Source organism: Acomys minous, assembly GCF_964271855.1.
Source record: "Acomys minous genome assembly, chromosome: 6".
In the NCBI taxonomy this organism is placed as follows: Eukaryota; Metazoa; Chordata; class Mammalia; order Rodentia; family Muridae; genus Acomys; species Acomys minous.
In genome coordinates this window covers 88782948-88809753 of record NC_140487.1, presented here as the reverse complement: position 1 = coordinate 88809753, position 26806 = coordinate 88782948, and the positions used below count along the sequence as shown (strand labels likewise).

The 26806-nt window shown below is 50.5% G+C and overlaps 1 protein-coding gene and 1 pseudogene across 8 annotated transcripts in view; one reads left to right on the top strand and one right to left on the bottom strand.

Moving 5' to 3' along the window:
- Positions 1 to 26806, bottom strand: part of TTC39A (tetratricopeptide repeat domain 39A) — a 67216-nt gene that overhangs the window by 37519 nt on the left and 2891 nt on the right. For 3 of the 7 annotated variants that reach the window (XR_014780235.1, XM_084787059.1, XM_084787061.1), the window contains exon 2: positions 7650 to 7754. Coding sequence is in view for 6 of the 7 variants with exons in the window: in XM_084787059.1 (XP_084643185.1) it covers positions 7650 to 7754 (105 nt within the window). In the remaining variant the exon portion in view is untranslated. Of the gene's footprint in view, positions 1 to 7649; positions 7755 to 7975; positions 8216 to 16652; positions 16676 to 17272; positions 17419 to 26806 lie in introns of those variants that run through there. The other 4 variants (XM_084787060.1, XM_084787063.1, XM_084787064.1 and 1 more) reach the window with 4 other exon arrangements.
- On the top strand, positions 3512 to 6671 carry LOC311600416 (SAP domain-containing ribonucleoprotein-like; annotated as a pseudogene). The gene has a single exon. The product of its transcript is annotated as an SAP domain-containing ribonucleoprotein-like (transcript).

Sequence of the window (26806 nt, the reverse complement as noted above, 5' to 3'; positions counted from 1 at the left end):
AGCAGAGGTGGCTGGCTGCAGGTCACCTGCAAGCTCATCCGGGTCTTACCTGGGGCCATATTTGCAAAGTTTAACCGTTTCATGGCATCTCCAGTGCCCTCCATCCAAGAAGGAACCGGGAGTGGACAGAGACTGCAATGGGGGTTCAGGAGCAATCTGCTAACAGTGCGTGGCAGACAAGTAAGACACTGACAAAAGTTTAAAAACTAATTGAGAAACTAAAGATCCTGGTCCGGTTCTCGGCTCTTCTTCTTGCTGGCCAATGACCCAAGCCTTAGTTATTCTCTCCTAAAGACAGGTCCTGGTGCTGGCTGAGGATGCTCAGTGCTGGCTCAGCGCCTGCCTCTTACTTCTACCTTTCCTCTAGCAGGCCAGCCTCTGGTCCTGCCTGTCCCCAGCACCACCCTCCTGGGCCTTCTATCGTTATTGCTTCCCCTACCTCATCTGATTTACAGCTCCTGGCTGGACTTCCCAGCACTCAAGACTGTAACCCTGGGGCCACCAAGCTCGACAACCTCAGAACCCACACTTTCCTCCTCCAGGCCCTTGCAGAGGCTGCTCCTGCCCCACATCTTCTGACTCAGTCACCACAGTCCTCAGCCTTCAAGACCCCTGGGAATTCAGACTCCTCCCTTGGGAACCACATGTCTATGACAAAGCACAGACCACACTGAACCCCTGTGAGCATAAGCTTAACCCTCTCTCTAGACTGTGGGTGCCTCAGGGCAGGGCTTGGGTGTGACTCATCTCTGTGGCCTGATGTGACAGGGTTAAGCCAAGGCGCCCGATCTCAGAAAGCCTTCATCTCCTGCCTCCCCGGGCCTCCTCAGACTCCAGCCTCTAGACTAAAGGGTGTCAGGGGCAGCATTTAGCCCAATGTGGAGAGGGCAGAGGCCAATAATGGCTAGAAAAAGGACTTTGGCCGATGCCCCTCAACGGGGTGATGCCGCTGGGGGCTGGGGCCACTGAGGCTGGCAAGGGAACCGCTCGCCCGATGAGGCAGGAGCCTGCACAGTTTGGTTCCCTTCTCCAAGTGTGCCTTTGTCAGTTGTTCATACAACTCCTCAGTACCAGGCCAATGCTGGGAACACTAGAGGAGAGATGACTAAATTTTATAAAAAGGGTTTACTGTTAGATCACGTGACTTTCTCCATTTCCCTTTCTTGTTAAAGCAAAGCCTGGGGATGAGTTTCCTTCTGGGTAACCATCACAGGTTAAGGTTTTTTTGTTTGTTTGTTTGTTTGTTTGTTTGTTTTTGAGACAGGGTCTGGGATTGCAGGCATGTGCCACTATACCAGGCGATGCCAGCTATCAGTCAGTATTCATGAGGACCAAAGGAATAAAAGGCAGGTGGACTTCTCCCCAGCCTGTGCCATGGCTACTCTGTGTAGGGACAATGGCTTGTGGAAAGACTCTGGCTGTCCGTAGTGAGCCAGAGTGAGAACTTTAGAGTCCCCCAGACACAGGATGGCACCTTGGCTTTGCTGGCCACCTGCTCCATGACTCAGGTAGTTCTATTGGCCTCTCTGAGCCCCTCAGGATTGCCTCACTAGAAAACAAAGACGGCCTGGCATGGAGGAGCGTATCTTTAATCTCAGCACACTCAGGATGCAGAGGTAGGTAGGTCTCTATAAGTTCCAGGCTACCTTGGTCTATATGGCAAGTTCCAGGCCAGGCCACATGAGAGAGAGAGAGAGAGAGAGAGAGAGAGAGAGAGAGAAGCAAAGAAACAAAGAAAGAATACAGTAATCTTTCTGTCCTGAGTGACTGAAATTGTTCCCTGATCTCTGGTCACGTGACCCCCTGCTCAGTAAATGTGAGTCCTTCTGTCCCACCAGTGTCCAGAGTCACTTCCTGGAGGACCAACAGCACCCCTCAGGACACTCCCAGCCTCTCCCCCAGGTCTCTCCAACCTTGCTTCTCTTCCTCTTCCGTAAGTTCTGAGCCCAGGACTCAGCCCTACCCGCCCAGCCTCACCGGCTGCACCCGGAAGGAAGAAGCCCTGCCCAGGCAGCTGGCAGACAAAGTGGAATTTCTAGTTTGAGACCCAAGGCCCCAAACATGTACCTCTGGCTGGGAATCCTGGCCCTTACCAGCCCACTACCCAGAAGATTCCAACCTGGAGGGGCCTGGAATGGGAAACAGAATACAGAGGTATGGTGACACCCCACACACACACACAAAAAAAATTCAGATACCTAGATTTTTATGTGTGCCCCACATGTGTACATGTAGCACTTGGACACCTGAGCGAACCCAGCTCTGTGAAAGGATGCCCTGGAGTCCTGGGACCCAGACCAGCTGTCAGGATCGGGGAGAGTGGGCAAGAGCCATCACTGGAGCAGACGGTGGCCTCAGGCCCTCTCCCCCTCCACTAGCAGCACAAGGTTCAGGCCCTGTCCTGTCCTCGGCAGCCCTCTTGCCCTGCCTCAGCCTCAATACCTGGCCTCCTTGCCCTGAATTCTCTGGCCTTCTACTGTACCCATTTAGGAACCCCAGGCCAGGTCTACACAATTGACCACTCCCAGAAGCTACCACTGAGCGAGGTTGCAAGGAGCCTGCAGACAGGTGATTCCTGAGCTGGGGGTCAGCCTCAGCTAAACCCCTCATCCTGCTCAGAAACACCTCCTCTCCTTGTCATTCCCCCAGTACAGCCTCATCATAGAAACTCCAGTTGGAGAAACTCAGGCATATGTATCTCCTGGCATGTCCTTTTCTGCTGACTCCCTCCTCTTGGGAGAAGCCATACAAGGCCCTCCCGTGCAAGGTGCCCACTCCACCCTTCATGAGAGCTGGGAGAGCTCAGCAGTCAGAATCAGCCTGTAGCACTGGGTGGGCCTGGATCTAAGCCTGAGCTCTGCCACTGACAAACCATGGTCATCAGGAAGCATTACTGGAGTTAGCTCCGTGTTCCCGACAGTCCCTGGAGGCAGGGTGCTGAGAATCATAAGCCAGCAGTGTGGACAGTGTTATTCAGAGATGCGTGGGCAGGAAGGGGACATGGCTGAACCCACACCCAACACAGAAGGGGTGCTGCTCCCTTGCTAGGATCAGGACTGAATGACTGTGGATCCGGCCTTCTCTTGAGTTTCAGTGGCTGTAAATGGGGCCAAGGGGCTGTGCTGCTGTGCTGCTGAGCAACTGTTTTCACGGAGGTGGTGAGGTGCTTCCGTCTCCACGCTATAGGAGGAAATTTGGCAGTTTCTGGAAAGAGCCTCTGGTTCTCATGTGGGGGGGGGGGTGATTTGCCTGGATCATCTGATAATTTTGGTTTCCTTAAGGTGAGGTTCAGAGAGCTTGCCACTGACCTCTCAGACTGAAAAGCACAGATGTCCTAGAAGTGGGGCAGGGATTCTGGGTTCCAGGTGTGTGCACGCACGCGCGCACGCGCGCACACACACACACACACACACACACACACACACACACACACACACGCTTTATAAAAGAAATGGAAAGGAGACGGGAGGAAAGGAGAGATTACAGAAGGTTGCCCTGGGAAGCCCTACACCTGCTCCAGGAACAGAAGATTAAGGGAACTTCCTAGAACAGAAAGAGTTGATTACAAAACTACAGAATGAAAGAGACCTTTGTCCCAGCCCATTGCTGTGGAGCCTGGGACATCCTTACAGGAATAAGAGAGGACTAAACATTTCCGAGACAGGACAAGAAAGGTCACACATGGAGTCAGACCTAGGACCCGGATGGATGTCTTAGCCACAGTCACTACTGCTGTGCTGAAAGCACTGTAACCAAGAGCAAGTTGGGGAGCAAAGGGCTTATCTGGCTTACACTTCCAAATCACAGTCTATTCCTGAAGGAAGTCAGGACAGGAACTCAAGCAGGCCAGGAACCTGGAGGCAGGAGCTGATGTGGAGGCCATGGAGGAGTGCTGCTTAGTGGCTTGCTCCCCATGGCTTGCTCAGCCTGCTTTCCTACAGAACCCAGAGCCACCAGCCCAGGGATGGCACCACCCACAATGGACTAGACTCTTGCCACCAACCACTAATGGAGGCAACATGAGAACAGAAAGGTAAGGCAGAAGGGGCTGGGGAAGGGAAGCAGAGCTGGACGCGGCCAGGAGACACCAATCTCCTTCAAGCAGGACTCAAAGCTCACTTGGTATGTTTGGACATCTGGGGAGACCTTGCAATGGGGTCATCCCGTGGAGGGTTACAAAGAGCTAATTGTAAAGGACATCAAATTAGGAAATGAACTCTGTGAGTTCGAGGCCAGTCTGGTCTACCAAGCGAGTCCAGGACAGCCAAGGCTACACAGAGAAACTCTGCCTTGGAAAAAAAAACAAAAACAAACAAACAGGAAACAAAACAAGAAAAGGAAACGAAGAAGCAAGCCCACTAAGGAATGCCGTCCACATCATTTAGCACACAGCCCACCTTGACAGTGAGCACTAACCACCGAGCGTGAAGGAACACTCCTGGAGAGAAGGTGTTTGCAGCTGGTTGGGATTTCAGGCTCAGGGGCTGCTTACCTTATCTCAGCTAGTTCCAGCCTCCTGCAACCCCAACCCAATGGCCATTTTTTGCCCATCTCTGTGGGGAACTAACATTCTGTGACTAGTAGATAAAAAACATTTTGGAATCTATTAACTTAGCTAACTGTTAGCTTCTACCAGTCCAGACGCTAAGACTGCCGTACCATATAGCATCTGGAGACTACAGCAAGGCTCCTGTCATGCTGCTGTGCCTGCCTCTCGGATGTACCCACACTTGCTTTGACTTATGACTTCCTCTCTTCTGTAAAAGTATAAAAACCTCACTGTTTCTACATTAGGTCATGGAACTTGGGGTAACTTCAATCTGTGTTCCCGGGATATGGTCACTCCAAAAGGCTCCAAAATTGGGCTGGGGGGCCACGCTGGGGTCTGCTGGAGTAAGGTGCAGGAGCAAGATGGCAGCTGAGATGATGGAGCTCCACGTGCTTGCCGAGCTAGAGCAAGAATGTCTTGCTCCTGGTGTGGGGACCAAGGGAACAAAGCAGGATCTTATGAATGGGCACCGGGCACATCTTGAAGAACATGCTGAAGAGGAAGCAAATGAAGAGGACACACTGGGAGATGGAAGCGAGGAAGAAGACCCACAGCCCACAGAACCGCCTGCTGAAGAGCAACCTCCTGAAAAAGCTGCCGGTATGGCATCAGAAAGGAGGAGGTAAAAATGACATGTGGGATGCCTCAGACCGAGAGAACGCAGACCAGGGCTGACCGATTCGATGTTCCTCTAAGTTGGAGAGTAAGAAGGCTGCTCAGCAGCCAGGTTTGGAATTTCTTCAGTTCCAACAAAAGGTCCGTCATCTGACACCAAGCCTATGGCTAAGCTGGGTAAGCTAAAGAGCACAGAGATTTTGGTTTGAATGTCTCCTCCGTCTCTAGAAAGTCTGAAGACGATGAGAAACTGAAAAAAAGGAAGCAGAGATTAGGGATTGTGACAAGTTAAAGCTGGAACTGGAACCACAGAGGATATAGAGGCAAAGAAAAGAACACGGCGTTTTGGGGTTGTATAATGAAAGTTCATGCTGTCTGCCCCACAGTGGGTTCCATTTCTCAAATTCTTCTTGTTTGTACACACGCACGCACGCACGCACGCACACGCACACACCTACATGCACAGTCGTGTGCCCCACAGCGAGGAAGTCTGTACCTGAGGTACACCCTTGAATTCCAGCAGCACTTTGATTTAATTGCTGCTCTGTATTTAAGGTTGTTGGATTTTTTGTTTTGTTTTGTTTTTAATTATTTTGCTTATTAATAAAAGAAGAAAGAAAGGGGGGGAGGAAGTCTCCAAAATAAACTCTCTCTTGTTCCCTTTACAATGAGGCTGTGTCTGGTTGGTTTGTTTGGTTGGGTTTGTTTGTTTGTTTGTTTGTCTTTATTTTGTTTTTTTGTATTGCCAAAGGTATAATAAGTGATGTGATAATTATGAAGGTATAACAATATTAGTGATTTGGTTAAATATTGTTAATATGGTAAGAGGGAGATGAGTGAAGCAACAAGAAACATGGTGAGAAAGCTAAATTCTTTTTTGTTTTGCTTTTCAAGATAAGATCACATGTAGCCCAGGCTGCCCCTGAATTTGTTATACAGCAGAAGACAACTCTCAATTGCTGAATTTTCTTTCTCTATCTCCCAAGTGCTGGGGTTAAAAATGTGAAGCAACATATCCAGTTAAGAAAGCTACATTCTTTTCTTCTCTTTCTTTTTGTTTGTTTTGTTTGTTTGTTTTTCAAGACAGGTTTCTCTGTGTAGCCTTAGCTGTCCTGGATTTGCTTTGTAGACCAGGCTGGCCTCAAACTCACAGCAATCCGCCTGCCTCTGCCTCCCCAGTGCTGGGATTAAAGGCATGCGCCACCACGACCAGCCATTATTTTCTCTTTAGAAAGGATCTTTATATGCTATCCTGGCTGTCCTGGAACTCACTTGGTAGACCAGGCTGGCCTTGAACTCAGAGATCTACCTGCCTCTGCCTCCCCAGTGCTGGGATTAAAGGTATGTGCCACCATGGTCCAGCTGAGACGAGTTGGGTATTTTGTTTGTTTGTTTGTTTTAAGTGGCAAAATAGTGAATTTTGGGCTAGTGAGATGGCTCAGCTGTGCACAGGCCTGACAGCCTGTGTTTGATCCCAAGATCTCACAAAGTAGCAGAAAAAACCTGACTCCCTAGAGTTGTCCTCTAATTTACACACACACACACACACACACACACACACACACACACACTTTTTGTTTGTTTGTTTTGAGACAGGGTTTCTCTGTGTAGCCTTGGCTGTCCTAGACTCGCTTTGTAGACCAGGGTGGCCTCGAACTCACAGCGATCCACCTGCCTCTGCCTCCCGAGTGCTGGGATTAAAGGAGTGCAGGAGTGCACCACCACGCCCAGCCTAACACATACATTTTTATTAAATGTGACTTTTATGGTATGTGATGTATACCTCAGTTTTAAAAGGAAAGAAGGAAAGAAAAAGTACATATACATATTATTTACAAGGAGTATGTTAGGCTGGGCGTGGTGGCGCACTCCTTTAATCCCAGCACTTGGGAGGCAAATGCAGGTGGATTGCTGTGAGTCTGAGGCACCCTGGTCTAGAAAGCAAGTCTAGGACAGACAAGGCTACACAGAGAAACTCAAAAAAAAAAAAAAAACAAAGAACAAAACAAAAAAAAAAGGAAGTTGTCAGGCCTGGTGGGGTGCATGCTGGGAACCCCAGAACCTGGGAAGTGGAGATGGAGGATCTCAAGTCAGAGGTTGGCTTGGAGACCCTGTCTCAAAACTGAACAAACAACCCAGCAGCAAAGACTGTAGAAATGCCTTAAAAAGCCATCCTCGTTAAACCCAGAGGCTCAGTGAACGTTCCTAAAGGGGAAGGAGTGCTTTAGAGTGACTGGAAGACATCCCACCGCCCCCATCCCCAGCAGTGGATCCGATGGGAACAAGAAATCACAGGTCCCCGTGACTATAAAAACCACCAGATGTTCACAGGCTGTGGGAGGGGATCCTCGGCCATTTGGAGGAGACTTCTCTGAGTCATGGTCACCCCAAAAGTGTGATGCAGTCAAGGGTCTCCTCTAACCCCTACTCTCCCTATGTGTGTACTTGCCTGTGTGCATAGTCACCCTCGGGGACTTAAGCTCACCTGGGCTTGAGGTAGCTGAGTGCTTCTGAGAACTGGTTGGTGAGGAAGAGGTCCAGGGCTGTCATACACTGATCCAGGGCCTCATGGAGGCTGCTCACAGGAGACCTGAGGGAAGAGACAGATATGCACCTGACACTGGAACCTTTGGCTTCTTCTGGCCAGAACAGAGCCTCACTGGCCTGGTCAACTTGACAGCTGAGCCTCCTCTGGGCTGCCCACACTATACTGAGATACCTGTCAGTGTTCCCAAGGAGGAAGAAAGGAGCTTGTCACCCGAGACTCAATGGCAGGGTGGGGACAGGGCTAAAGAGAGTGAACTTTCTTACCCTTTACAAGTGTAAAGGGAGTCCTTGTGGCCCTTCTGACCCATTGAGCTTTGCTGCACCCCCGGGGTCGGGGGTGGCAGCGGGGCGCCACCCAACACTGATCCCACTTTGTGCCTCTCTGAGTATTTCTCCTCTGGGTTCCTACTGACCTCAGGCCTACACTCTAGAACTGACTGACACTGTCACAATGGGCCATGGAGGGCAGTGGTCCTCCATCAGCATTCCAGAGCCTTCCGTACTCAAGTCACCTTCCAATGACATCTCCTACAGACTTACCCTCTTTCTGGTGCTCAAGACTCTCCACAGCTCCTGGCATCCTACCTATGTATTTGAACCACTGTCTGTCTCCCTCCACTAAAACCCAGGAATCTTGCGTCTATAACTTCTGCATCCCCAGTCTTAGTGTCTGGCACAAAGAAAGCTTCTAACCAATACATGCGTGGGTGAGTGAAGGAATACACGAAATCTAAGGCCGGGACTTTCCTGAGTCTCAACTTTCCCTTCTGAGAAAATGAAAAAAGTCTCTTCTCCCATGGCCTCACTGGAGGAAAGAAGGTGTCATGGTCTTTTTGTTTAGTCTTTTGAGACAAGGTCTCCTGGGCTATCCTGGAATCCTTTATGTCTATCTGGCAGACCTGGAACTCAGAGATCCACCTGCCCAGACCTTGGGATTAAAGGCGTGCCCCTGAAAGAAGGTACTTATAGAAGCTTTACATACTGCTGAAGATAATCCTGATCTTCAAACCAAGGCGAGGAGAAAAAGTTTTCCACTGCCAGCTCCTACACATACCCCGAGGCCTGTCAGCAGATCTTCCCAGGCAAACTGAGACACATTTCAAAGCTGACGTCTTGAATGTTCTCCCAAGTCTGTTCCCTCTCAGCCTTGCCGTTTCTAATGAGTAACACACCTCCACCCAGTCTCTCAAGCCAAGTCTGATAGCCATCTTTGACCCTCCCCTCTCATTGGGCTCCATCATCAAACACCATCACTTCTAAAACATGTCTCCCCGACCTACCTCCACGCCTGTGGGCCTCTGGGCCAAGCTGCTGTCACGGTAACCCAAGTCAACTCTTAGCTGCTTTAAATACTGAATTTCATGTTCTATAAGATGCCCTTCTCCTGTGTCTCTTAGGTTCTGTGCTCATTTATTGGTGGTGGCTCTTTTTGTACTCATTTTTTAAAAAGATTTATTATTTATCATATATATACACAGTGTTTTGCCTGCATGTACACCAGAAGAGGGCAGCAGATCACATTATAGATGGTTGTGAGCCACCATGTGGTTGGTGGGAATTGAACTCAGGACTTTCGGAAGAGCAGCCAGTGCTCTTAACCTCTGAGCCATCTCTCTAGCCCCCTGTACTCATGTTTTAAGAAATAGGAGTTGATGGAAAGGCACACTAAGGCAGATTTGAGGTGATACTTCAGTAATGTCCTCCACTTGCAGGGGAGAAGGCTAGGATAAGTTTGTTTGTTTTTAAAGATATTAAAGATCAGCCAGGCTGTGGGTGGCACATGCCTTTAATCCCAGCACTCGGGAGGCAGAGGCAGGCGGATCGCAGTGAGTTCGAGGCCAGCCTGGTCTACAAAGCAAGTCCAGGACAGCCAAGGATATACAGAGAGACCCTGTCTCGGAAAAACCAAAAATTAATTAATTAATTAATCAATTAAAGATTTCAGTGCTCTGCCTATACATTTGCATGCCAGAAGAGGGCATAAGGTTCCAGTACAGATAGTTGTGAGCCACCAGTTGGTTGCTGGGAATTTAACTCGGGACCTCTGGAAGAGCAGACAGTGCTCTTAACTGCTGAGCCATCTCTCCAGCCAGGTTTGTTTTTCTTAAGAGTGTGTGTGTGTTGTTGTTGTTGTTGTTGTTGTTGATGATGATGATGATGGTGGTGATGATGATGATGATCAGGCTTGGCAGCAAGCATCTTTACCTGCAGAGCCATTTTGCCTGCCCTTGTCTGTCTTTTAAGATGGGGTCTTACTAGGTAGCTTGAATGTGAAATGTTCCCTCAAGGCTCCTGTATGAGCACTCAGTCCCCAGCTGGCTAGTGTTGATTAGTGATGCTGTGGAACCTTGAGGAGGTGAGGGTCTTCTAAGGGAAGTGGCCGTTAGAGGCAGGCCCTGAGCCTTTACAGCCCAGCTCATCTTCCTGTTCAGCCTTTGCTTCCTAAGGGTAGATGTACTATGAGCAGTCAGCTTCCTGCTCCCATTCCCACATTTTCCCCCAGCATGATGGACAGCAGCTCTCCGAACTGTAAGCCCAGAATCCCTTTCCCTCTTACATTGCTTTGGTCAGTATTACAGTAACAGTAAAAGAAACTAAGACAGGGCCTGGAGAGTTTACGGCTCGGCAGTTTATGGCACCTGTTGCTCCTGCAGAGGACCAGGGCTCAATACTCAGCACCCACACGGCGTCTCACAGCCATCTGTCACTCGCCTTCCAGAGTTAGGACGCCCCCTTCTGACCTCTGCCGGCACCAGCACGCATGTGGTACACACACATACATGAAGGCAAGACATTCATAGAGAGAAAATAAATCAATCTAAGAGAAGGAGACTAAGACAGCAATCCAGGCTGGCCTCAAATGCTTAGCTCAGTCCTCCTCCTGGGTTACAGGCTGAGAGCTTCCTTCAGTGATTCCTCCTTCCCCTCAGCCCACCGCTCCCTTTCTGGGCTTTCATTGCTCCAGGTGTGGGGTGTGTCAGTCACTGGGTTTCTCCTGCTGTTTGTGGTTTTCATCCTCAGGGATTCTCACTGGATTCTTCTGTCAAACCTGGCTGGTTATTTTAGACAATATCTGGTTCCCTACTTACTGTTTTGGATGCAGCTTCCACTCCTCCACACATCTTAAACACAACTAAATTATACATTGTTTTAGCATCTTAGATCCTCAGAGAAAACAGTCCCGCTATTTGTCGTTTCTGGCGCCTGTCGCTCACAGTGGCTTGTTTCCTCATGTATTTTATACTGTTACTGCTAACTCACATTTGCGTAATCGCAAAGGGACCTTGTGATGAGAACCCATCTCTTCTGAAAGCACTGTGTTGATTTTGGACAGGCTCCCTGGGCACTGCCACCCGAGGGCTGTAAAAATTCATTATTTTACTTTATGGATTCTGGGTCCTCAAAGGTGGTGTGCATTTAAAAAACACAGCTCTTGCAGGAAAATCTACTGGTATTCGTCATTTTTAAAAGAGCCACTCTCTACTGGCAGAGCCATTCTAGCCACTTCCTCTCCTATTCAATGACGCGGGAACCCTTCAGGGTCCCCACAGAAGTGGAGGGCAACGAGGCTGCATTTTGAGTCTTCACAACAGTTCAAGCTCCAAACCCTGTCTTCTCTGCCTTGGCTGGCTGGAGGTTTCGGAGTCTCAAGGCTCCAAGGCTGCCACAGGCTGCTGTTGTTTCCAGTCATACCCCAGCTCCCACAGCTGGAGAGGACCTGCCGAGGGCAAGGAGTTCAGGCGGGCATCTGAGAGGGTGCTTGGTGTAACTCACTCTACCTCCACGTCTGAAGGCAGACTGTTGGAAACACTAACCCCAAATGCACCCCCATCATCACAGCCGCAGGTATCTTTGAAAGCACAGATCTGACCATGTCACTTCAAATCCATCATGGCTTCCTGTGCCTTTGAGAGCAAAGACCCACTTCCTTTCCACCGTCATAAAAGGCCCCACCCAAAGCTGGCTGGCCCTCTTCTCATGAGGCCTGGAATGTCTGTCTTCCTTTGTGTTCAGGGTCCAGCCTTGCAGCTGGTGCCTAACCCATTTTTATTTGTGGTGGGAATGAATTAAGAGCCTGCAAACATAGTACCATGGGTGCTCAATGGCATTCTTTTTGTTTGTTTATGTTTTTTCAAGACAGGGTTTCTCTGTGTAGCCTTGGCTGTCCTGGACTCACTTTGTAGATCAGGCTGGCCTCACACTCACAGGAATCCACCTGCCTCTGCCTCTACACCTGGCTCTCAATGGCATTCTTTTTTGTTTTTGTTTTTTCAAGATAGGGTCTCTCTGTGTAGCCTTGGCTGTTCTAGACTCACTTTGTAGGCCAGGCTGGCCTCGAACTCGCAGCAATCTGCCTGCCTCTGCCTCCCGAGTGCTGGGATTAAAGGCGTGCGCCACCATGCCTCGTTTCAATGGCACTCTTAACTTGCACTCTCAAAGTGTTCTGTGACATGGGTTTGTAATCACTACAGATGAAAAAGCAGAGGCACAGAGGTGAAGTGACTTGGACAAGCCCACAGAGCCAAATGTTGGGCTCTGATCTGCGTTTCTGCCTGTGTTGGTGTCCATGGGCTCAGCCTCAAGGGATCTAGTGGCTGACGTCCATCAAGTGCAGGGGCAAAGCCTGCCTCTCATCCTATCCTAAAGAGAGGTGATAAAGACACATGCCTGACTGGACTGATTCCCCTGGGACCCCAGGACCTCTTTGGCTTAACTGAAGATAGGTTGGACTACAGTGACCTCCCTTTACACTAGAGATAATCCTGAACCCTGTTTCCCCCCACCCCCACCCCACCCCACCCCACCCCCGTCTTCCCTCCCCCCACACCTACTAAACTCTCTCTCTTTGTTGGTTGATGTTCAGTTTGGGCTCTGGAACAGCATGGGCCCAACTGGAACCTGCTCTTGAGCTCAGTGTTCTAAGCCACCCAGCAGGCAGAGCAATGACAGCCATAGTTAACAGCGCTGAGACTGTAAAAGTCACCTGGCTGAAGAGGTCCCAGCTCAGGCTGGGCTGGGCACTCAAGGAAGGTCTGTGAGCCAGAGGGCACTGAACTGAAAAGGAAGAGGAGGAGGAAGTCCAAAAAGGGACCAGATCCGTGCAAAGGGCTGGCCGAAGACAGGGTCTGGAAAGCCTGCTGGCAGGGGCTAGCCAGGGAGCTTGGGAAATTTAGAGACATAAGCCCCAGGGGACTAATGGCATTAACAACCATTCCCTCCACCAAGAGACTGCCCAAGCTTTATCTAAAATGGTCCTGGTATTATTCCCCTCCCCCCTTCATTCTTCCTCCCAGCTGAGCTCTTAGTTGCATTTGAAAGACAAGAGAGTCAAGGTGCCACAGTGTGAGCAGGCTCTTCCCAGGGGCTTTCTGCTAGAGCCAAGCACAGGACTTCCCCAGGGCTTCCCCTGCCGGCACTGTGAAGGACAGGCTGCCCCTCTTGTCAGCCAGGCCTTTCCGTTCCTAGGTACCTTGTTTTGTCCAACTTGCATTCTTGTGATGGTGGCCTCTCTGCTGTACTCGGGACGTTAAGGGCTGGGTAAGGGATGGGGACGAGCAGGCACTAAGCTGCATGGAACGTGGCTGGTGACCTACATCAGCATCCGGTCTTGGGCACAGTGGTAAAAGGACTGTCCCGTTCAGACACATCGGCACTCACCCCCACATACATGCACACACGGGGGGGGGGGGCCACTGTGAGAGGCAAGCTGGAGGGTGGGAGGGGTGCCAGGCAGCTGGAGCCCCTCTCCTTTCCCTCTCCTCTCCCTATGACATGGGGTTCGAGCTGATGACTTTGTTGTGTCATGGGCAGGTCTGGAGACAAGGTGACTGGGAGACCCACCCCCACCCCCACCCCCGCTAGACCCAGTTAACTCCCTTACCCTAGCCTCAGCCAGGAAACCAAAGTCACTCAGGGAGCAGACTGGAGCCAGGCCTGGCTTTTACTCTCTCCTCTGCATTTGGGGTGTGGGGGACTCTAGCTCAAAGAATGCAGCGTGTGTCTATGGAAAGTTGTGGCTTCTGAACTGACCTTCCTAGGTCAAGAGGTTTCACTCCTGTGGCCCTTAGCCACACACGGTCAGTACTGCACGGCATGACTTAACACACATGACCTTGCAGAGTTATGAAAGCATCCTTGGGCTGAGCTGGATCTCAACAGTTACCTGGTCACCCAGTAAAGGGTTTTTGGTTTTGTCTACTGAGACTGGACTGGGTGTCTAATATCCAGAGCTGGCCTGGATCTCACCATGTCACCAAGGCTGAGCTTGAGTTTCTGACCCTCTGGCCTCCAGTCCCCACATGCTGTGATTGCAGCTGGGCTCTGCCATGCCCAGCTTTACTCAGGCTCTGTGCATGCTGGACAAGCACCATGCCAACTGAGCTCAGCCTGGAGAACGTTCTTCAATGTCAACACGTCTCTATTTCCTCATCAGTACAGTGGGCCTGATGGTGCCTACATCCCTGGTTTGTGAAGAAAGACTGAGACCAGAATTACACACGAACTATTACTAATTATTCTTATTTTCTTTTTTCTTTTCTTTTCTTTTCTTTTTTTTTGGTTTTTCTAGACAGGGTTTCTCTGTGTAGCCTTGGCTGCCCTAGACTCACTTTGCAGACCAGGCTGGCCTTGAACTCACAGCAATCCGCCTGCCTCTGCCTTCTGAGTGCTGGGATTAAAGGCGTGCGCCACCACACCTGGCTTAGTTATTCTCTTTTAGTGTTGTGCATTGTCATCATCCACTCATCAAGCATAACTGATTTAGTAGCGGAACAAGCCAGGCTTGGGGGCACACTCCTACACTCCCAGCACTCAGGAAGGCTGAGGTAGGAAGATCTTGAATCTGAGGCCGGAAAAGGTCCACATAGTGAGATCCTGTCAAAGAGAAAGGTGGCGGGGGTGGGGGGGAGGTTGGGGAAGGAGAAGAGGAAGAGGAGGAGGGGAAGGCTTGGGGGCATATCAGTAACCTACCAGGCGGACCACAGAGGCACACTCCTTATGTACAAAAGACAGCCATACAGGAATATCCTGTGTTTGAACAGCAGGACACAGGAAACCACCTCAAAGTCTAACAGGAAGGACGAGTAAATAAACAATCTTTACACAGGGTGGTGAAGCAGGTGTTAGGGTAAGGGGGACCAGTGTGTGGGATCAAGGAGGAAAAACCTCAGAACCCTAAATTTTAGTAAAGTAAGGCGCAGAATGGTCCATGCTACATGTTCCGGTGACAGAATGCTTGACAGTAAGAACAAACTACCCCTGCCCCAATCTTGACTGTTTTTAGATTTTCCTATACTCAGCAGGAGAATAAAAAAACGAGAACAATAGATCCAAGACTCAGGGTGGCCGTTATCTTTGGAGAGGGACATGGGGCAGGGTGATGATTCTACAGGGGGGCCTTGAGACTAACATTCTCTCTCAATTCATTCTACAGGGGGGCCTTGAGACTAACATTCTCTCTCAATTCATATTCTGTCTGTCTGTCTGTCTGTCTTTCTGTCTGTCTGTCTGTCTCTCTCTCTCTCTCTCTCTCTCTCTCCTTTTTTCAAAACAGGGTTTCTCTGTGTAGCCCTGGCTTTTGTAGACCAGGCTGGCCTTGAACTCACAAAGAACTGCCTGCCTCTGCCTCCCTGAGAGCTAGGATTACAGGAGTGTGCTACTGTGCTCGCTGGCTTCTCTCTTAAAAAGAATAAAGTATGTGGGGGCACAGGGTTAATATCTGGCTACACAGATTGACAAGAACATGGGGCTAAATTTTAATATTTACCACAAGGGCTGGTGAGATGGCTTAGCGCTTACGAATGTGTGGCGCTCTCACAAAGGGCCAGAGTTTGGTTCCCAGGACCCACATCACTAGCTTACAACTGCTCACAACTCCAGCTCTAGGGGCTCTGATTGCCTCCTTCTGGTCTCTACCTAGATATATAATTTAAAAATAAAAAATGCCTTAGAATTACCTACCATAGTCCTCTGAGGCCTTAAAGACATTTCACAATTTTTAGCTGGGCATGGTGGCACATGCTAATGGGAGGTAGAGTTGGGAGCATTAGGTACTCAAAGTCACCCTTGGCTACACAGAGAATGCAACAGCAGCCCGGGCTACACAAGACCCTGTCTCAGCCCACCCACTGCCAATAAACTATTAATTGTTATATGGTAGATAAGACTTCCATAGACGCAGATGACAAGATCTGGGTGTTTGCTGAGTGACTAAGTGTGTACAGTGGAGGTGGGAGTTACTTCTGCTTTGTTCTTCCTCTGCAAATCCTACAAGGATGACACTGCTGAGGAGCTTGGGAGCGGACAGATGGACCCATGTGGCCTCAAAGAGCGGGCCCTCACAGGCATACACCAAGACAGGTGCTCTTGTTTATGCTAGAAATTTTGTGCTTCCTGGCCTGGAGCCTTGGAGTGTCCAGGGTCATTACAGGGACTCAGGCACAGATGTGGGCGTGGGAGCAAGAGAGATGAGTCTGGCTTTTAGCCAGGAAGTCCGGGTTTGTGGATGGAAGCCTCGCTCTGTGTCTGCCTTTTCTTCTGAAAAAAACCACTGTTCTGGTACTGGAGAGCAGTGCTGGGCCAGGGCTGTGCAGAAAAGTACCCAGCCAAGCTCCAGACGTGAGCTCTCTGCTGGCCCAGCCTCTCTGTATTTTCCAAAGGAGGGACCAGAAGTCAGGGAGGTAAAAAGCCTTGACCAAAGTTATAAAACAGAAAACGATTAAGGGAAAACTTAACAGGTGACTGTCCTCCAGGTCACAGTGTTCCCCCAGCACGGAGCTTCCACTGTCAGACCCACTGGACACTCACAGGCCCTGGGGAGGCTTCCGGCTGGCATGTGGCACCAGGCTTCTCCCCTCCCGGTTCATCTGTCAGGCCTCAGGCCCTTGGCAAATATTGTCCTGGTCTGAGTCCCCAGGTAGGGCGGGCACCCCTCCCAGCTCACCTGAGCAGGATCTCTCAGCAACCTCTCAGCAGCTTGGAATCCCAGCAACTGCGCCCGAGCACTGAGACCCAGGCACAGCAGAGGTGTTGGTCTCCAGACAGCAGCTGACAGTGCCTGGGGACATCTAGGGAGTCTGATAGTGACTTCGGTGGGGAGTGGGGTGAGGCTGGCCAAGACAGCCATGTTGATAGGGACAACACCCACCTTGACAACCGAGGTTCCCTTTAAACCCAATATCCTGGGCTAGAGCACACTTGGAGCCCTTCAAACACCCAAAATATCCCTAAGGGGGATGCCACCAGACAGAGCTGTGTTCAAAACTCTCTATTCACTCTTAGCTCCTGGATAACAGAAGGTTAGTCACTTCAGAGCTATACCTCAGTTTCCTTATCTGTGAGGAGGGGTGATTCTAAAAAGGCCCACCCAACGGAGACACACTCCATGAGGGGGGAGATAAAGTTAGGGTCCAGAGGTCCTGCCTGAGTCAGGGTCCCAGGGAGGCAGCGGGGCGCGAGCTGCGCAGCGGCTAGAGCCGCAGTGCGGTCCCGGGGCTGCTCCTGGGAGGCCCCGCAGCATCCGCCCGGTAAGGCCCGCGCCCGGAGGCGGCCTCCACCACTCACCCCGCGGGCAGGTCGCCTGGGCCGCTGGCTGTGGTCATCGCTGCGCACGCTGGACGCCAGGCGCAGCCCAGGTGCTGCGGCCGGATCCCCAGGACGCGGCAGCCGGGGAGGGGCGCGCCGGGGAAGGGGGGCGGGGAAGGCGGCGGGGCCGGGCCGGTCTCGGGCTGCCCACCCGCGCAGTGGGGCCATGGCCGCGCCCGCGCTGTGCAGCGCCCGCCCCTGTCGCTGGCCAGGTGAGACCTCCGGCGCTCAAGGTCGGCGCAGCCCGGGCCTCGGGTGCATACGACACCCACAGGAACTGCCAGCACCTCCAACTCGGGGCTGGGAAATTCTCCACCTTCCCTAGGCCACAGCTCCCGCCACCCAGCACCTGAGCTCTTGCGGTCCAGCCGCGTTGCTGGGCATTCTGAGCCGAGAAAGCCTAGCCTCTGCAGTCAGGCGTGGACATTCATTCTAACTACCTGTCGTACGGGGGACAGTGTTTTGCAAGAGACTAGAGGGCAGGAAATCACGCGAGTTAGTATGCACCGCTATCAGGCAGCTCGTACTCGCCCTCTCAATCCGTAAGACTGCCATTTTCCAGATGTGGAAACTGGAGCTGTTGAGCTCCATGTGACCTGAGTTGAGCCACTCCAGTAAGTGGCAAGCAGGAACTGCAACTCAGCCCCCTAACTCTAGAGCTCACACACTCAGTCCCTTCTCCCTTCGGTCCCCTCCCCTCACACTCTCAAGAGTGTGGGGTCAGTCCCCAGATGCCCACTATGCACTGAGTGAGACCTGAGGTGGGTTTGCAGGCTCGGATGAAGCCCACATGATTCCTAGCAGAGAGCCCTGGCTCATTAAGAGTTAACTAGCCACTACCCCTGGGGCCCCAGATGCTCCTGTGACTCATCATAACACGTGGCTGCCATTAGATTAGAGCTGTCCCTTTACAAGGGACAGGAGGAAGGATTTCAACTGGCCCGGATTGGCCCTGAGCACCAGGATGTCAGAAGTGGAAGCAACGGAGAAGGCAGCCTGCAGATGCAGCCGTCGTAGGAAGGGCTTGGGTCAGATCCCAGAGGAGCCAGGCAAGTTGAGTTTAGGAGTAGGGAGAAGTGTCTAGGCGATTGCTGCTCACATCAAGATAGGCTGCCTGAAAAGGCAGTGGGTCATGGTGGTTGTTCTTTTTTTTTTTTTAATTATTTTGTTTTTATTTTATATGCACTGCTCTTTTGCCTGCAGCTCTGCCTGTGTGGAGGTGTGAGATCCTCTGGAACGTGTGTGTGTGTGTGTGTGTGTGTGTGTGTGTGTGTGTGTGTGTGAGACAGACAGTGAGCTGCCATGTGGGTGCTGGGAATCGAACCCAGGGGCTCTGGGAGAAGCAACCACTGTTCTTACCTGCTGAGCCATCTCCCCAGCTGTGAGTCCTTAGGCAGAGGCCAGACACTGCGTTGTGAAAATCATCCCAGATCCGGTAGCCTCACATACGGGCTTGAAAAGATAGCAGGCTTTGGGAAGCTGACCGTAATGGCATCTACTGGCAACTAGTACACGAGGAATCCAGCTTAGGGCGAGAGTGTGTGTATGTGGGCTGAGGGTCTGTCTGGGGCAGATGGGAAACAGAGCTGAGCCTTGAGAAGTATATTTTTAACGGAGTTAGGAGCAGGTGTGCTCCATCAGGGGCTGATATAGACAAAAGCTCTGGAGTAAGCTGATGATGGCTGGAGTTTGTAATTCTGGAGAGACCAGCACTAGTGTAGAGACAAATCCTAGGTGATGAGGCTGAAGCCTGCCACGTGCCACATGCCCTGCACAATCACATGCCCCCAGGCATTTGCACATGCTGTTCCTTTTGCCTACCTAGAACGCACACTCCTTCCTGGTCACCTAATTCATCCATGTAACCAGGGATAGAGCCAGAAGCTTACCAATCAGAGATCTCTTTTCAAAAGAAAAGACAGAGCCAGCCATGAGAGTACATATTGTAATTCAACATTTGAGAGGTAGAGGCAGGAGGCTCAGGAGTTCAAGGTCACCCTCAGCTTCTTCTTCTTTCCCCCCCCCCCACCCTCAGCTTCTTAAGGACTTCCAGGACAGCTAGGTTAAACAGGACAGAGACAAACAGACAGACAGACAGACAGTCAGACAAACACAGCAAGAAATAGACCATAGGGGATAGGTAGACACAACAGACTGCTAATGTAAAACAATTCAGGGTGTGCTTGGAGCCATCAGAGGCCAGGTGGGTATGGGGTCCCAAAGCTCTAAGCTGCACTGGTTCTGATTCTATTTAGCCAGTTTTTACTAAGTACTTGCATCACTTCAGATACCATCTCTCCCGGAAGACCCTGGCTGCGTTCTGGGCCCTCATCTCTTACCTCTGTTGACCAGCCCTTAACCTCTCTGGGTGGCACTGTGTGAGGTGGAGAAGGAGCAGGAAGAGAGGTTTGCTCCTGTCTCTCTTGGACATTTCTCAAGGGTTGGTCAGGTCGTCACTGTGTCACTGGGCTCAGGAGGTCAAAGCTCCCTCTGAGGGAATTAGTTTAGCAACAACGGCTGACTCTCACAAGCCATATGTGGTAGTAAATGCACACGGCTAATCTTACCTAATTTTCACTTTTGACTACCCTGTGAAGTTCAGTTTCTACAGGGGAAAAATGGAAATGATGCTACCTACTTCACTGTGAGCAGCAAAGGATTTGTGCACACAAAGATAAAAGGGACCCAGTGCCCATTAGTGCTGGCGCAGAGGGCTGGATACTGGATTCGCCTCCCCATTTTACAGATGAAGACAGAAGAGCAACAACGTCAGCAGCAGAGTCAGAACTCTCCCCCAATCACCACAGCGGTCCTGAGGCTGGAGCCAGGCATCTCCTGAGTCGGGACACTGGTGAGGCCCACCATCAGTAGGGTGCCCACAAGGCCATTGCTGGTCCTCAAGTCATCATTACTTCCCCCTTTCAGCCCAGCCCAGGGGACCCAGCTCAGCCCCACCTGCTTAGCCCCACCTTGAGCCAGCAACAGAGCCCTGAGGACTAACAGAGCTTCCCAAGGCCCAGTCCTTCCTCCCCCATCAGGACACCTGTCTCCTGATTTGTGAGGCCTGAGAGATGTCAGGCCTGCCTTCTTCCTCATTTCCTTCACAAGGCCAGGATCGTTACACTTCTGCATGGCTAGGAGACCTCTGTGCACTCCTCCCCCCTGTGCTTTCTCTGCTGGAGAGGTCTCAGAGCATACTAGGTGACCAAACCCTCCTCAGAATGTCCCAGCGAGCATGTAGTGGCACTGCCTCCCAGCCCACAGATGAGAAAATGGAAGTTTGGATCGCAGTCTAGTCAGCTTAAACCCAGGGCTTGCTCCCTTATCCTACGGAACACAGTTTTTTGTTTTTGGATTTTAATCATTATTTTGTGTGTGTGTGTGTGTGTGTGTGTGTGTGTGTGTGTGTATACAGGTCAGAGGACAACTTGCACAAGCTGGCTCTCTCCTTCCGCCCCAGAGCCCACCTTCTTGACCTGTATAGGCTGTCACTGCTGTATGGAGTTACGTAACTGAATGTGAGGGTTGCAAAACTCTTGGCAACAATAAAAGGTTTCTGAACGCAAAGCAACCAAAAGAATTAATTCAAAACCAAATCTGTCGTGAATCCAAGGTGTTCCTGGCAGCTCCTGGCCATGCGGCCCCACGTGATTTCACTGCGGGGGCCCTGGCTCTGAGCAGGCACGCGCCTTGCCGTGGTGCCATGCGATTCAGCGTTTTCCTGCAGTGCACCGAAGGTTTCTGCTGTTATAGAAATATAATGAGTTAACCATGGAAAACAAGGGTGTGTGCACAGGTGGAGACTACAGGAATCGTCCTCTGTCACTTTCCACCTTACTGCTTTGCGAAAGGGTCCCTCGCTGAATTTTAGCAGGGCTGGCTGGTTCACCTCAAAGCTCCTCAGATCCACTCATCGCCACCCGTCAGCGCTGGAGTCACAGGCACGTGCAGCCATGCCTGCCTTTTTACAAGAGTGCTAGGGATTCAGGCCCTCACGCTTGCATAGCAAGCTTACTTTTCCATGAGCCAGCAACATAGCTCCCCAACAGAGACTTTCAGTATTTTCCTACCATCTTTCCTCAGTATCAAGATAATATATCTTCGGGTTAGATAGTGTTAAAATGTTTGGCTTCAAAAACTGCTGCCTGACTGGGCGTGGTGGGCACACCTGTAATCCTAGCACTCTGGAGGCAGAGGCAGGTGGAGCTCTGTGAGTTTAAGGCCAGCCTGGTCAGAGAGATTCAGGGTGTCAGGCAGGGCTACACAGAGAGACCCTGTCTCAAAATAAATATAAAATATTTTAAAATTCTGTTGGTTTGCTAACTTGAACTTCATTGTTAAAAAAAAAAAGGTTAAATGAAGCTGAGCATGGTGGCACACGCCTTTAATCCCAGCACAGGGGAGACAGAGGCAGGTAGAATTCTTGTGAGTTTAAGGCCAACCTGGTCTACAAAGCTAGTTCCAGGACAACCAAGGGCACACAGTGAGACCCTGCCTCAAAAAACAAAGCAAAACAAAACAAAACCCAAAGCTAAATGAGGAGGCTGGAGAGAGGACTCAGTGGTTAAGAACATGGCTGCTCTTCTAGAGGACCCAGGTTCAAGTCCTAGCACCTACAGGACAGTTCACAACTGTCTGCAACTCCAGGCTCAGGGGATCTGTAACCTCTTCTGGACTCCAAGGTCACCAGGCACACATGTAGTGCACACATGTAGTGTACACATCTACAATCATGCAAAACATTCATGTACATAAAGAAAATAAGTAAAAACTAGAAAACACATTCATCTTACTGTGTGAAAATTTACTTTCATCTTTAATAAATGGTAAAGTTATAATTGTCAAAGAGGGGCTGGAGAGATGGTTCAGTGGTTAAGAGCACTGACTGCTCTTCCAGAGGTCCTGAGTTCAATTCCCAGCAACCACATGGTGGCTCACAGCCATCTATAATGTGATCTGATGCCGTCTTCCGGCCTGCAGGTGTACATGCTGATAGAGGACTCATATACATAAAATAAATAAACTACCTATATATGTGTCAAAGAACTGTTTTAAAATAAATTTATGATTTTTATGAGTCAGTGTTTGATTTTCACACCTATTTTATAGACCTATATATCTGGGGGGGTCATGCAAAAATTTCTTGAGCAAAGAGGGGCTGCTGCAAGTAGAGCCCCAAATAGAGAATTCGAGAAGAAAGGGAAGTTGGTATGGAAATGGAGGTCATGGGGCTGAAGGGTGTGACAAGTGATGCTCTTACCAGAGAAGGTGCCCCCATCTCAGCGAGCCTCTCTCTTCCCCCAGGCCCTGCCCTGGCATGAAGGCTCTGCCATTCCAGATCTGGCCTCTCACTCCAGAGTTTTCCCAACATGTCTGAATTGGTGACTATACAACAGGCTCTATTTCTCCGTAAACATTTTAACACTGTTTGCAGAGAAGAGGCAAGTACAGGCTGTTTACCCTGTGAGGGCAGAGGACAGCTTATCAGAAGTTGGTTCTGTCCTTCCACCTGGCAGGCTATATATAGGCTTGCTTGGCCTTCTTAATAATTTACACGTGAACAGGCTCATTGGCATAGGCCCTTGAAGAGGGTTTTGTTTTGTGAAACTCTCTACGTAGTCCTGGCTAGCCTTGGACTCAATACATAGACCAGGCTAGCCTCGGACTTGGTACGTAGACCAGGCTAGCCGTGAACTTATGGTGATCATCTTGCCTCTGCTTCCCAAGTACTGAGATTGCAGGTAACGAGTCACAACCCAAATACTCTCCAGCAGTGACCCCTGGGGAGATGCCTGCTCTCTCCAGTGTACTCAGTCCCCATAAACTGTGAGACCTTGGGAATAATACTGCCCATTCTGGCCCTTAGTTTCTCTTCCAGGACGATCTGGGTAGATGTCTGAGCCTGCCATGTCCCAGCTAGCTTATATAGGAAGTGGCTGAGAGAGCAGGCTGCACCCCTGTTCTGACACCCCAGGATGACAGTGAGTTATTACAGGGGTGCAATGAGGCAACAGAGGGGAGCTGTCAGAACACAGCCTCATCATCACGCCTTTGGCTTCAGTTTCCTCACAGCTAAATGGAGTAGGATTGCTGTGAACACCAGGTAAGGAAATGGGTCAAAACAGGCCTTGCCACCATGGGAGGCTGTTGAGAGACAAAGGTGTAGCCAGGGACCATGGCCAGCACCTCAGGGCCTCCCTGCTCAGTCTTGCTTAGAGAACAGATGGCACAGGGCGTGTGTGGGCTGGTGGGTCTCCCTGTGTGGCAGAGGCAGGAGGAGGCAGCATCTGCAGATGGGGGCCTGGGTCAGAAGTGGGGGAAGGTTTGGGATTTGGGCTTGGAGGCAGAAGTGACAAATGAAGGGGGACACGATCCGCAGAGCCGTCAGTGGCCTCCCATTGGTCAGGTCTGTGGGGAACAGCCTTTTAACCCTTAAAAAAAAAATGGGACTCTTAGGGCTGATGGCCAGCAAAGTGCTTGCCATGCAAGCCGAGGGCCTGAGTTTGAGCTCCAGAACCATCATTACTATTGCTATTATTGTCGTTATTATTTTGTGTGGGTAGGTGTTTTGCCTGTCTGTCTGTCTGTCTGTGAATCATGTGCCCACAGAAGCCAGAAGAGGGTGTTAGATTCCCTAGAACTGGAGTTACAAATGGTTATCAGTTTCCATGTACGTGCTAGGAATCTTCCTCTGGAAGAACAGTCAGTGCTCTTAACAGCAACCAACTCCCTAGATCCTCAGAACCCATTTGGGGGGTGGAGGGGGGAAGCTAACCACCAAACCAAGATGAGTTCAATCAATCACTATGATGTGTAGTGGAACAGAAGAACCAGAGTGCCCACATACACATATATGCATACCATAACAACAACAACAACAACAACAACAACAACAAGTCTGATGGCATGCACTGGGAAGGCAGAGTCAGAAGGATTCCTCAGGCTTGCTGGCTAGCCAGCAGAGCCTCCTTACGGGAGCCCAAGGTCCCAGCCAAAGATCCTGCCTCACAAGACAAGGTGGGTACCTCCTAAGGATCAACATCTGAGGTTGGTTTCTGGCCTCTCCACACAGGTGCGTGCACACATCTGTGCACATACACAGTCCCTACTCTGTGTCTTGGCTGTGGATGTCGTGTGGTGACCAGCAGTTTGACGTTTCTGCTGCTTTGACTTCCCTGCTATGGTGGACTTACCCTTCGCCTGGGAGCCAGCGTAAATTTTCTCCCTTGAGTTGCCTTCCTCAGAGTATGCTACCACAGCAACAGGGGAGGAAAATGTTTTTACAAAAGATGCTCAAGACAGAGACTCACATCTGCCACCAGGGAGGGCAGAACACAGGCATCACACCCGAGCTGGAGAGAGCCTTTCACCAGACATGAAATCTGCCTTGTCTGGGCTTCCCAAGTGGGGAAATAAATGCGCATCTCTGTTCTTTGAAAACCAGAAAGGGAACTAAGTAGACGCAGGCGGTAAGCTGCTTTGCAGAGGTAGTCCACACAAGTGCAGTCACTCCTGTGGCTGTTCTCAGAGCTTTACAGAACGAAACTCCAAAACCCTCACACTTCTCCAAATAGCACTCCCATTTTGAAAGTATTTCTCTTATTTTTTGAGATTATAATTTTTATCCATTCCCCCTTTCCTTTCCTCCCTCCAAACACTCTCACAGATCCCTCCTTGCTCTTTTTCAAACTCGTGGCCTCTTTTTTCATTAGCTGGATTTACACACATATTCATGAAAATTCCTGAATATGGAAGCATGACCTGCTCAGTCTGTATACTGTCTCTCTTGGGGATGCTTTCAGGGATAGGGATGCTTTCAGGGATAGGGATGCTTTCAGGGATAGGGATGCTTTCAGGGATAGGGATGCTTTCAGGGATAGGGATGCTTTCAGGGATAGGGATGCTTTCAGGGATAGGGGATGCTTTCAGGGATGGGGATGCTTTCAGGGATGGCCAGTTGATGTGCTCTTCCCTGGGGAAGGATATTTCTCCAGTTCCCTTAGTTACCTGTGGTTTTCTATGCAGGGATGAGACCTCAGGGGCTTTCCACCGTCCGCATTATCACATCTACTGTTGTTGTCAACTACCCAGGACTCGTCATGGATCCTGAAGGAGAAGCTACAACTGCTATTTTACTAAAACAGCACAGCCCTTAACTACATTCTACATTGGTCCTCACCAAGGAAACATCTCTTTGCAAAGATGGAGACCACTACCAAAAACTACAAAGGATCAAAATGCAAATTTGTGGAGCCCAGCCCCAGTGGATAACACCCTCACACCTAAGGCTCAGGGAACATTGCAGAAGAGGGACAGAAAGATTTTAAGAGCCAGGGGACACCAGGGAGTTTGCTTTGAGGCCGGGTCTCCTAGGAATACCTGAAACTACACCCATAAAGACTGACCATATGACTCTCTAACCATGAACTGAACAAGGACATCATGCCCATTCGACAGACGAGGAAACAGAGGGGTTTAGCCGATGCGTGTGGTGTCACACACCTGCGGGCCCAGCACTCAGAGGCCGCAGGCGGGATTGCCGAGAGTTCAAGGACATCCTGGGCTAGCTACGTAATGAGACCCTGATTTGAAACCAAAAGGAAACTCAAAGTAGCCAATTCCCCACTACCCTCAATAGCCCTCTAACCCTTACCAACCAACCAACCAACCAACCAACCAACCAACCAACACAACCAACCAAGCAGAAGAGGTCTAACAGCCTCTCCTCCAAAGGCATCTTTCCTATCTCAAAGTCAGAGGACCCAGAAGCCTATGCAGCCTCTGGGGGCCTTTTCACTGCTTTCAGGTGCCATCTGAGGGGTTGGCAGCCGGGGAGGGGCAGTGAGAATCAGGTGAACATCAGGAGATAGTGGAGCTGGCCATCAAAAGTGAGCTGACAAGATTTTCCAGGGAAGCAAGGCAACTCAAATCGTGGATTGGAGGATCTTTCAGGAGACGAAGTACCGGCAGATCTTAAGCTGTGACCCCAATAACCTATTTCTCCCTGATGTTATAAAGCGCTCTAGCCAGGCAGTGGTGGTGCACACCTTTAATCCCAGCACTTGGGAGGCAGAGGCAGGCGGATCGCTATGAGTTCGAGGCCAGCCTGGTCTACAAAACAAGTCCAGGACAGCCAAGGCTACACAGAGAAACCCTGTCTCAAACAAACAAACAAACAAACAAACAAACAAACAAACGCGCTCCAGATGCTCCAGGTCTCCGTCTTCCTGCACTCAGAAGACAAGACAACGCTTATGTGGAAGTTTTCCCATGACCCATCGCCAGGGACTGAGATGCTGATCAATTATCTCTCCCTCCCAGCAATGTGGGAGGGTGGAATGCTGGGGTCTAAGTAGTTGACATAGAAACACGGGGCTTTCAACCACAAGCCTAGGAATCACCGCAGCTGCAACTTGAAGGATCCGAGAAGCAGGAGTAAAAGCTCAGCAGTGACCTCAAGTCCTCTGCAAAAGCTGCCTATGGATTAGATTAGACCCTGGCAACCCGAGGCTG